At 47.9% G+C, this 11,314-nt stretch overlaps 2 protein-coding genes across 2 annotated transcripts; one reads left to right on the top strand and one right to left on the bottom strand.

Annotated features, from left to right (window-relative positions):
• The first annotated feature begins 677 nt into the window (after positions 1 to 677).
• Positions 678 to 5,684, top strand: LOC109744612 (probable protein phosphatase 2C BIPP2C1). The gene is made up of 9 exons (XM_020303767.4): positions 678 to 1,383; positions 1,491 to 2,212; positions 3,365 to 3,426; positions 3,610 to 3,679; positions 4,281 to 4,368; positions 4,650 to 4,819; positions 4,953 to 5,096; positions 5,197 to 5,325; positions 5,439 to 5,684. Exons 1-9 carry the CDS (start codon positions 1,275 to 1,277, stop codon positions 5,604 to 5,606), a joined length of 1,662 nt encoding a protein of 553 aa, XP_020159356.1. The 5' UTR covers positions 678 to 1,274; the 3' UTR covers positions 5,607 to 5,684.
• Positions 5,685 to 6,318: 634 nt separating this feature from the next.
• On the bottom strand, positions 6,319 to 8,122 carry LOC109744622 (non-specific lipid transfer protein GPI-anchored 31). The gene is made up of 3 exons (XM_020303779.4): positions 7,547 to 8,122; positions 6,913 to 6,945; positions 6,319 to 6,719 (listed from the first exon to the last, which is right to left on the bottom strand). Exons 1-3 carry the CDS (start codon positions 7,908 to 7,910, stop codon positions 6,502 to 6,504), a joined length of 615 nt encoding a protein of 204 aa, XP_020159368.1. The 5' UTR covers positions 7,911 to 8,122; the 3' UTR covers positions 6,319 to 6,501.
• Positions 8,123 to 11,314: the final 3,192 nt, after the last annotated feature.

Below are 11,314 nucleotides of genomic sequence, written 5' to 3'. Positions count from 1 at the left end.
TCACCACATTAACTACTGATAGTGACTCTAAACTACGCGATAGAACGCTTACTACCTATAATAAAATGTCGACATGACAAGAAGTAATGGCATCGCACTAAGTGCATACAAACCAAACTATTGCACGATCTAGCCAAAATGAACTTTTCCATGTCCTCACTTCCACGACTCTACCTCTAAATGAAAGGTTCTCTGAAGAGAGATGTTCAAAATACTGCCATGCGCTTAACAAAACACCTAGAACCATCAATTTACAGTAAACAAGAAAAAAATGCTCGCAATCTCATGTGAAACAAGATGTTTTTCTTAATTGTTAGCCAGCTTTCGAACATTACCTTTATTCTAGCTCCCCGGTTAGGGTCAAGACTTGTTTTTTTCCAGTAAAGGTGTAAATTTAAATTTTGTAAGCACTTTGAATTAAACATTATATTCGATGCTGTCTAGTTAACTTAACCAATTGAACAAAGATGGTTTTCTTAACTGAAAGTCAGCTCAGAACGATCTATGATAAACCCCGAGACTTGTTCTTGTTTTTGGTGGATCCAAAATATAATTTGTAAGCATTTTCAATAAATTTCGTCTAGTTTATTTGAACCAATTGGTAAAACTACTAGACCTACAGTCCTACACATGTGAACCGATTTTTTTTTAAATAGTACCAAGACTTTGCGCTACCTGCCCCTCACCTACTCTTTCCAGCATTTCGACGCCACAAGCATTTCCCCCGTTTCCCCGTAGTCCTTCCAAACCCGACCAAGAAAACAAGGCCATGGACAAGCGAGCTGCGGTATAGCCGGCCAAAGGAGGTGCGCGCACGCAGACGCACCCGACCCGCCAAATACAAACTTCCAGGAGGCCCTTTGTCCCAAAGCGACGACGCCGAGAGCGACGGGCCAAACTATGCGGGAGAGATAATCGGTATTCCACCGCCCCAAAAGCAGAGACGAGCTCCTCCCTAGAAAACGACGCCGTCCGGCCGCCGAGCAGCGCACGCGCAGGCACCCCCCGAGCCGCGCCCCCGCCCGAGGAGACACACCACCTCAAAAGCTCGGACACGAGCTTCCTCCCCTCCCCATTAAGCTTCCCCCTTCCCTCCGCCCCAATCTCAGCTCGCCCGCCCCTCACTGCCGTCCCACCAACGCCGCCGCGCTCCGGCCCCTAGCTAGCTCGCTCGCTCGCCGCTGCTCCCCGCAAAATCGTTTCTTGTTTCTGGCCAGAGCACAGCCTTTTGGTTTTGTCTAGCCTCCCGCTTCGGCACCCCCTTGCGCGAGGCCATGGCCGAGGTCCCTGGAGCTGCCGGCGCCGTCGGCTCCCCACCCCGGGAGGTCGTGGACGCCCCAGAGCGCGCGCCTGCTCCGTCCCGCGAGCTCTGCTCCGCCGTCGGTAAGGCATCCTCCTTGGACGGCGCCGCGGTTTACTGCTGATCGATGATAGTTTCCTTTATGAGTTTCGTTCTTCGATTTGAGTTTTACTTTGGTTTATTTATGTAGATGCTGATAAGGAGGTTCCTGGAGGTTCGGAGGTCCGCGGCGCCGTTGACGCCGACAAGGCAGCTGGTCTGTGTTCCGGCGCCGAGCTCGAATCGGCGGAGCCGGGTGTTTCGGATGCGAGATTAGAAGCTCCGGCGGCGCGAATCCACGGGCAGAACTTGGGTTGCGGGAGTACGGGTTCCGATGAAGCTGCCGCAATCAGCCATATCCCCTCGCCGGTTGAGCCGTCCTCGTCAGACGCCAGTTCGAATTCAGACACCAACACCACCACTGGGGCCATCGGTGGTGGTGCTTCTTCCCCTGCGAACGGGTCCCTGTCCCTATCCCAAGCAGAAGCAGCTGATTCTCGAGGACGCGAGCCAGAGGCAGCACACGAAGAGCCAACGGGCGCGCGTGGGACGCCTGCCGCTGCAGCTGCGGTGGCCTCTAGCGAGCTCGCAGTCGAGTCCAGAGGGGATTTCGACGGTCAAAACGGCCTTATCCAAGGGGAATTGGGGTTGCGTGCTGGTCGCGGCGGCGGCGTCTTGCGTGGCGAAGGGGCAGAGGCCTCCACGACGCAGGTTGAGGAAGGAGTGGACAGGATGGAGACGAGCTTGGATGACTCCGAGGCTTCGGACGGCTCGACCACGCAGGAGGACTCTGACACCGACGTGGAGACGGAGTCCAGCAGCTCCAGCGTAGAGGAACAGGACACGGGATATGGCGTCCACGTCCCACTCATGGTACGACTTCCGTGCAAACCTCTCATCTGAGCTGTGTGCTACTCATCCACGTTTATACGCTTAGCGTCGGTACACCGATGATCCGATGATGTATACTACTCTGTTAATCTGCCTTTTGATTTCTCCAAGTTAGTTCATTTGGATTTTTTTGACAGTTGTCCGCGATACTAACACACTCAAGCTGCAAAAAATTGCAATCTGTGGAACATTAGAGGGTAGGCGTGGGGTAGCAATGCTTCCTTTTTGTTGTAGAATAATCTGCTTTATGTGGTACTCTGCTCTTCTGTTGATATTTGGTATCTGGTTTCTTATTTGGTTGGGCTATTTTGATATGGTCATTTATATCCTACTAGTAATTAAGTAAGGGACCATGCTTGTGCCAATGGACAACCTGTTCAGCTAACTGAGGAAATTAGGCAGTGGGCGGCTGGGCGCAGGGTAGCAATGCTTCCTTTTTCTGTATACTAACACACTCAAGCTGCAAAAAATTGCAATCTGTGGAACATTAGAGGGTAGGCGTGGGGTAGCAATGCTTCCTTTTCGTTGTAGAAGAATCTGCTTTATGTGGTGCTCTGCTCTTCCGTTGATATTTGGTATCTGGTTTCTTATTTGGTTGGGCTATTCTGATATGGTCATTTATATATCCTAGTAATTGAGTAAGGGACCATGCTTGTACGAATGGACAACCTGTTCAGCTAACTGAAGAAATTAGGCAGTGGGCGGCTGGGCGCAGGGTAGCAATGCTTCCTTTTTTCTGTATACAATCTGCATTATGTGTTGATATTTAGTTTCAGTTTCTGGTTACTTACTAGTATTTGGCTATGCTATTTTGATATGCTCATTTATATCCTAGTAATGGAGCAAGGGACCACGCTTGTACAGTTGTACTAAAAGGGCCTTCTGTTCAGCTAACTGAGGAAATTAGGTCCTACTACATGAAAAGGATGCACCCCTGTTTGCATAAATTAACAGCACATGGATTGTTCAAGGCAAATTAGCATTGACTTGGTTCCTCAAAAAAAATTAGCATTGACTTTGTCCAATACTGCAGCCGTGTCTGTAAACCTAGCTTGTGCTGTTACATGAAGATCTATGTTTGCTATAGTGGAATTCTTCTGATTAGGCGATACCTGTATTTTTCCCCCTTTGTAGGAACAAGTGACCTGTGAGGTGGCCAGGGAGAACAACGCTTCAGAGACGAAGAGCTCTGATAGGTACTATTATTTTTCTTTATATCTTATATAAGCACCTTGCGCTGAGTATAGCTTGATCTGTTTGGCACACATGCACAGGGTTATTCAAGATGTCCCTTGTTATTTTTTTTCTTTAGCCTTTCTAACCCTTGAAGCCTGGGAAGGTGGTTTATTCGTGTTTTGACATGCTTAATTCATATACAGGATGGATTCAGTAGCTGTATCAACACTTGTACTGGCTTCAGGTGCAGCCATGTTACCTCATCCTTCAAAGGTAATGGACCTAATAGTTGTTCTTTTCAGTCTGTTGTAGGTACCGTTTATTTGACTAAACTTATTCTACCCAGTAGATCAGTGGAAATACTGTCATGTTCATTCTGCTCTCAATGTTCTGGAAGTTGCTGTTTAAGGCATTGTCAAATAGTTAAATGTAAAGAACTGAGGCACTTGTTACATGGATCCTTCTCTGCTCATAATTTGAGATTAAATTGGGCTCAACATTACTCAATTAACTCATGTAGTGGTATAAGCAACTCTTTGTGAAGATTTTGGCATCTGGATCTGCACATACTTATCTGGACTCATATGTTTGCTTTTCTTGACTTCATATTTAGTGTGCTTCCAAATGTTAGTATATGCCATCTATAGTTCCTAGAAGGCCGACAACAAACAACAACTCTAGGTTGCTGTCAGACATATATACAGTTGTAACTGCATCTACTGGTTCCTTCATGCAGATACTCCACTATACATGGAGGGATATTTACTCTCCATGTGCTTGTATTCTGTTATATTATGTGCTAAAAATAAAATGCATGCAATCAATTCATGCTGCTCTTTAGTTTCTCTAACGTTGACATCTGTTAAAAAAACAGGTGCGCACAGGTGGTGAAGATGCTTATTTCATAGCTTGCGACGGCTGGTTTGGTGTAGCAGATGGAGTTGGTCAGTGGTCATTTGAAGGTAAACCATACCCTCTCTGCTAGAGTACTGTTGTGTGATCTTGTGAGTGAACTGAACTCCTGGGTGTATGAATTTCGCTTTACACCTTGTTTATGTTATTGCGTTCACTCTTTGAAAGTGTCTGTTAGCTAGCAGTTAACATCAGTGTGTTTCAGATGTCCATATCTAATTATTTGCCGTCTTTGTCTTCATTAATTTTGATGGATCTAAGCTCTCATCATACACTGTTATTCTCGGGAATATGATCGCTCAGAACTGTGGATCTGACTTTTGTTCCTCAGGAATCAATGCGGGGTTGTATGCGAGAGAGCTAATGGATAGTTCCAAAAAAATTGTTATGGAGAATCAAGGGCCACCAGGGATGAGAACCGAGGAAGTTCTTGCTATGGCGGCAGTTGAAGCACGGTCCCCTGGTTCTTCAACTGTCTTGGTTGCTCACTTTGATGGGCAGGTATGTTCTTTTGTCAAACAAAAAAAATGTGAATTCTTTCATCAAGATTTAAAATGCCTAAACACTTACTGTCACATTTCTTGGTGGTTAATTGTACATGTAGTTTTTTCTCATCAACTGATTGGTATGGCAGGTCCTTCATGTATCTAATATTGGCGATTCAGGATTACTGGTGATAAGAAATGGACAAGTATATACACAAACAAAGCCGATGACATACGGTTTCAATTTCCCGTTGCAAATAGAAAATGGTGTTGATCCTTCAAGACTTGTACAGGTGACAGAGCACTTGTTAGGTTTATATATTAATCCTGTTACTATTTTGTTTCTTTTTAGGTTTCTAAGATTTTAATATATGAATTTCTCTTTATTCACAGAATTACACTATCGATTTACAAGAAGGTGATACCATCATAACAGCGTCAGACGGTCTGTTCGACAACGTCTACGACCATGAGGCAGCAGCGATTGTCTCGAAATCTCTAGAAGCCGACCGCAAGCCTACGGTCAGAACCTAATAACTTTTCTTGTTGGGAAGAAGGCAACCTAATAAACCCACCTACAGAAGGAAGTCAACCAAGAACCATCCTGACATATTCGTTTCACGTAACTTGTGCAGGAGATCGCGGAGCTCCTGGCTGCGAGAGCAAAGGAGGTGGGCAGGTCCGGGTCCGGGAGGAGCCCGTTCTCGGACGCGGCGCTCGCAGAAGGCTACCTGGGTTACTCCGGGGGCAAGTTGGATGATGTAACAGTTGTCGTGTCCATTGTTCGGAAATCTGAACTATAGACTGTTGATAAGTTGTATTTCTATATCTCATGGCCATGGCCGCAGCAAGTTGCGAGCCATATTCGGATGGAGTCCAAATGCCTGCATCTTGGGCTGAAGAATGACCCAATTCCATGCCTGCATTTTGAGCTGAAGAATGACCCAGTTCTTTAGATTCCATGCATTAATCATATCCGGGATGTGTGAACAGGGAGATGTCATCCATCTACACGACACAATAGCTTAAGCAAAGAATAGAGAACCAAGCAACAATATAAACAAAAAGGATATTCACGCTCCTCTCTGTTCTGAGAGAGCTGCACGCTGTGACACTTCTCACAATCTCACCCCGTTTCTGGCCTCCAGAAAATGGACATATACTAATCACCCCGTTTCTGTTCTGAATGAGATGCTCGCCGTGACACTTCTTACAATCTCGCCCCATTTCTGGCTGCTTGGTTTGATGCCAGCATTTGGCAAAACCAAATTTTGGCTACTACCTCCATTTCTACATATAAGACGTTTTGTCAGTTTAAATTGAACTCCAAAAACGTCTTATATTTGGGAACATAGGGTGTGCTTTATAGAGGTTGGCAAGAGAAATTGGTAGTCAGTTTTTAGAGTAGCCAACACAACACATGAGCTTTTGCGTGCCAAATATTGGGATCAAACCAAGCAGTGTCACCATGCATGAAAAAATGAGTCATGTTTATGAAAGACACTCGTTTAAACGTGTATAAATAATATATCTGTATAAAAATGGAATGGAAACTCTCAGATAAGATACATCTCGGTACATGCAGCAAGCCAGCAACAAGGCTTGGTCTGCGCTTTCTCAGCTGTGTCGGGCGGGTGCAGCGGTAATGGTCGCATGAACGACGAACAGGTTTGCTGAATTACAGGCGCATCCAGCTGCTCACATGAGCAGTGTCGCGGCGACAGTCGCTGCGGCTAGGAGGACGTCTGCTGAAGCGGGGAAGGTGGCCGCGGCGGAGGCCGACGGGGATGGAGCTCGAGCGGTGGTGGAGTCGCCACTTCCGGTTCCGGCTTCGGCTGGTGATTCCGCCGATGGCATGGATGGTGACGGCGAGCCCCCGAAGAACGGAGCACCGGAAGACGGGGCAGGTGCAGGTGCTGGAATGATGGCAACGTCAGTAGAGTACTAAAAGAGTTGCGATTTTTTTTTACTCCCAAAAAAGAAAGGATTATATATGTTGGTATTTTATTCGCAAAAATAAATAAATATATGTTGGTACTTTGCTGAGATATCGTCGAATGATATATGCGGAATCAGAAGGGGAAGAGAAAGAGTGGTTAGTGAACACACCTGGAGACCCACCGGCCACGCCCGGAATGGAAACTGCATTAGCGAAGAGAGAGGTCGTCAGAATATGGTTCCGTCAGTTTTTTCTCAGTTCATAATTATGTCAGGTTCAGTATTTAACAATGGTTTTGCTAGGTGTCATTCGACTAATTATGTTAGTTTGGTTGAGGTCAGGCCCTACGGATGTACCCCAACTTTGTATGGACGACCTGGTTCCCCATTGAGCAATGAAAATCCCTTTTAACCCCGCAAAAAAAAAAGGTGTCATTCGACTAAGATTTTACTTCTGATTCTGAAAGATAGAGTACTATAACCGACTGAACAGTGCAGATTACTCTTTTGGTCACTAAATTAAAATTAAAGTTGCAATTTGCACATACACGGACCCAACAACAACTAACTGTTTCAAAGAATTTGCAAGACAAGAAAACATGACCGATGCTCCAAGGTAGTTGACTTCAGTTTATGCACACGACTTCTCCACCAAAGACGCACATAAATGGACCAGAAAATGGAGTGACTATGGCTTAATCCGACAGAAGAGAATTTCTTTCTCAGTCAGCTATTGATAGGCGTCGTATTTTTGCATTTGCGAGCTGTGGAAAAAACAAGAAGAAGAAGAAAAAAAATTACTCACTGTGGCACTTGCTGAAGGGAGGCGTCTTGACCTTGCAGGCGCCGGGCAGCTGCAGGGCCTTGGTCATGTTGAGGGTGACGCCGTAGTCCTGGCCGCCCTGGAAGGCCTGGCAGAGGCAGGCCACCTCCTTCTTCACCACGTCCTTGAGCCCCGAGCAGCACGACCCCTCCGGCGTCGCCACCGTGCTCCCCTCCTGCACGTAGCTCAGGCACCCCGCCAGGCTGATCAAGGCGTCGCTGCAGTCAACAGCCGGCGCCGGAGCGGCTACAGTCGCACCGTCGACGTGCGCTACCACCGTGGCCAGTGCTGCGAGAAGCAGCAGCCATGGCCGTTTCGTGGCCGTGATCGACGTCCTAGCTGCCATTCTCGCCGGCTGCCGCTGTAACTTGTGTGCACGATGCACTAGAGCTATCTACAACAGTGGTTTCAGAACGTGTGATATGGTCTGTGGAATGTGGTGTGAGATTGCTAGGGGGTGCGTGGAGGGCGTTTTTATGTTTGCGATGGGCTGCCAGCACCGCATGCACCACTGCATCAGTGGGAAGTTTGGTTAGTGTTGCACTGTGCTGGCACTGGCACTGGCAAGACACAGAAATGGAACTCATTGCTCCTCCTCATCCTAGGTCAAAGAAAATGGCGGCATATAGCAGCGATTCTCTGGCCGAGACAGTGACGTCTGCGCACGGCTGCGAAGTGCTTGAGAAATCATGGCGTCTGTAGGCCTTGGATCGGTCTATTGATGCGCCCTTCTGGTCCCAGCCACTAGAGAAGCTAGTGAAAGGGCGGCTTCGGCGTGTCATTCCTTTTCCGAAGCGGCGGTGTGCCGACATGATGAAGTTCGAATGGTGGCAGTGGCCTGTGGCTGTGGGGGTGAGCCAAAAGAAGGTCACCGCCGTCGGCCGTCGCCGTGGTCGGCCGGCGACCATGATAAAAGGGCCGGAAGCCTTTTAGGGAAAGCCTTGGGTAGCTGGGTGGGCGGTTGCACGGGAGAAAATAAAAGAAACCGAGCGCACGACCGCACGGGGGCAGTGGAATCGAGACTTTCCGAGAGCTGGGCCACACGTCGACCGAGCAATGTTACCAACGCCGGTATGAACCTCCTTTTTCTAGGTCTGAATGCAATCCACGATGTATGGCCTAATGGCTGCTTACGCCGCCGCGTCGAATTGCTCACGTCACGGCCAAGCAACGGCGCTAGCCTAGGCCTTGTATTCCCTCAGTCCGAAAATAGATGTCAGAGAAATGAATGTATCTACTAGACGTATTTTAGTTTTAAATACATATATTTTTATCCTTTTTTCGACAAATATTTCCGAACAAATGGAGTACAATACAAGGTGCTTCCATGTAGAAATAAGCAACGGTGCTTAAGAAAAAATGGTTTATTTCTTTAAGCACTTTGCATTATACAAGGCATAACGTGTTCGATCGACTGCAAGTTGCGGTATGCGATTACAACAAAAACGCTGACAACAAGGAAACACAGCAAATAACGAATGATTGTGAACGGGGGGTTCACTTTTCTTCTATAGATAGATAGAGCCGAGGCTAACACACGTACGTAGCAGAGTACAACCGGAGTAAAAATTTCTAGAGTGGATCGATCCTAACAAAAGGTACCTAATAGTACTTCAGTTGGTATCCCGTGATAAGGCTAACTACAAACTGAATCCGCTTGGCTATAACAGAAGGCTAACTACAAAGCCAGTCCGCTAAGCTAACTTGAAAACGGAGGGGCCTAAAATAGCGCTGCAACGGCAAGCGCCGCGCCAACGACCATGGCTCCCATGGGAGCGACGGAATTAGCGGCAGAAGCAGCCGGCGGGGCGGTCGGGGAGGTCGCCGGCGTTGACGCAGGAGACGGAGAGCTGATGGCAGCGGGCAGCATGGCGGCGGGCGCTGGGGTCGGCGGCAACGGGAGCACTGGACCTGCAGGCAATATTTTGCGCTAGCCGTTAGTGATGAACATTCTTACTTCAATTCGGTTTAGAAAAAACAAATCCAATAATCAACTGAACAGCTAGCGTATTTATTCAGTTCGAGAAAATTATTTCACAGTAGAGCAATTTCGTGGATCCATTTTTAGTTCGTCGTCGAAGATGAGTACATACCAGGTTTGGGTTGTGCCGATGCAGGTGGTTGCGAAACGGGAGCTGCACAAGCATAGTAATCAGGAAATCGGTTAAAAATGCACCAAGATTTGATATTTTCCTTTCTGTTAAGATTTGTGTAACAGATCTAGATTTTATAGAGTTTAATAAAAATACGATTGGATTAATCCTAAAAAAATTAGGGTTAACAACAACTTTAAATTAAACATCGCAAAAAGATTTCAGATTAAAAAATGTAACAGACAAAATGGGAACCCTAACTGGGCCACTCCAGGCCGTCTATTGGTACAAGATGGATAGCCACGGGCCATTTCAGCATGAGCCCAATCTCACAAACCGATCGGACGCGGGCTACGCAGACCGTCGGACAAAGTTAACAATGAACCGCGGCACACGATCACGAAGCGTACCTGGCGTAGTGGGAAGCGTGGGCATCGGCGATGGCGCGCTGGATCTCGGTGCGGAAGCGGGCATCCACGGAGCAAGAGCCGGCGCTGCGGTCGGCGGCACGAGCAGAACCCGAGCAGCGGCCATGGGAGACGACGCCGGCACGGGCGCTGGCCCGGAGCTGACAGAAGAGGGCGCCGCTGCAGGACCGCCGGAGGGCGCATGCACGGGGGGCACGGCCATCATAGGCGCCAGAGCGGGCGCATTCGACGGAAGGGTGCGCGTCGGCATGGGCGCGTTGGACGACGGAGCCGTAGTGGGCGGCAAGGGCATGGCAGGCGTCGGCAGAACGGGCGGGACTGCTGACCGTGACGTGGGCGCCGGCACCGGCGGCTTCGACGGAGCGGTGGAAGGCGACGCGGCCTTCTCCTGGAAAGAGGACCTCGCAATGCTGCGACGGAACCACATGTCGTGAAACATCACGGGAATGTTGACTGCAACGACGGGGAAAATGAAAGAGAAAGTTAAGCTTGATCTCCGTCGCCGATGACAGTGACAACGATCTAAGTAATAGATCGATGTGGCAGATGCAAGTACACGACGAGCGATCGAACTAGATGCGCAACAAAAGCAACCTCTGAAAGCTCTGGCGTGTGTTGTACTTACATGATTCAGCGACGGTGGTGGCGCAGAGCACCAACCCCAAGACGGCGATGCTCCTCGTTAGTAGAGCCGCCATGGGAGGCAGGCGGTGGAGGCTGGATGGGTTAGGGCTAGATGAGCTGCGCGTTCGCGTGCGTGTGTTTCCTTCGCGCGCTCTCTGGTAACAAGGGCTTTTGATGTGGATTGTAGGGCAATATATATAGCGCGAAACAATATGGAGAAGCTAACCGATTTTTAGGATTTTTCGTAACAATATAATTCTTTTTTTTTGCGGGAATCGTAACAATATAATTCTGAATCCAGCCACCCTAAAAAAAAATCTGAATCTAGCCTTAGTTGTTAAGATTTCCTGATTCTTTACGAGGGAAAATTATATTTTCCGGATTTTTGTTTACGGATTAAATAATGTTAGGGTTGCCTCCAGACGAATTAGTATGGGTTCATGTTTTTTCTTTTGGAGGGATATAGGATTGGGTTCATGTGCTGCAAAAAATCTAGTATCGTTCTCGGTAACGCGCACGCCGCTCACCACGTGGCCCGGCCCACTATAGGTTTCGGACTTATTTTGTTTTGTCTGAATATGTACTAATTCATAATTTTTCTTGAA

The sequence above is a fragment of the Aegilops tauschii genome, chromosome 4, assembly GCF_002575655.3.
Source record: "Aegilops tauschii subsp. strangulata cultivar AL8/78 chromosome 4, Aet v6.0, whole genome shotgun sequence".
In the NCBI taxonomy this organism is placed as follows: domain Eukaryota; kingdom Viridiplantae; phylum Streptophyta; class Magnoliopsida; order Poales; family Poaceae; genus Aegilops; species Aegilops tauschii.
This window is presented reverse-complemented; position numbering and strand designations above follow the sequence as displayed.

What these genes read in the sequence shown, in the direction of transcription:
- LOC109744612 (XM_020303767.4), top strand. Translation starts at nt 1,275, where the DNA reads ATGGCCGAGGTCCCTGGAGCTGCCGGCGCCGTCGGCTCCCCACCCCGG. An exon ending in GAGACGAAGAGCTCTGATAG is followed by an intron (nt 3,427 to 3,609) that starts GTACTATTATTT and finishes ATTCATATACAG; the next exon opens with GATGGATTCAGTAGCTGTAT. An exon ending in AAGCCGACCGCAAGCCTACG is followed by an intron (nt 5,326 to 5,438) that starts GTCAGAACCTAA and finishes TAACTTGTGCAG; the next exon opens with GAGATCGCGGAGCTCCTGGC.
- LOC109744622 (XM_020303779.4), bottom strand. Translation starts at nt 7,910, where the DNA reads ATGGCAGCTAGGACGTCGATCACGGCCACGAAACGGCCATGGCTGCTG. An exon ending in TCCCTTCAGCAAGTGCCACA is followed by an intron (nt 6,946 to 7,546) that starts GTGAGTAATTTT and finishes TCGCTAATGCAG; the next exon opens with TTTCCATTCCGGGCGTGGCC. An exon ending in CGTGGCCGGTGGGTCTCCAG is followed by an intron (nt 6,720 to 6,912) that starts GTGTGTTCACTA and finishes CCATCATTCCAG; the next exon opens with CACCTGCACCTGCCCCGTCT.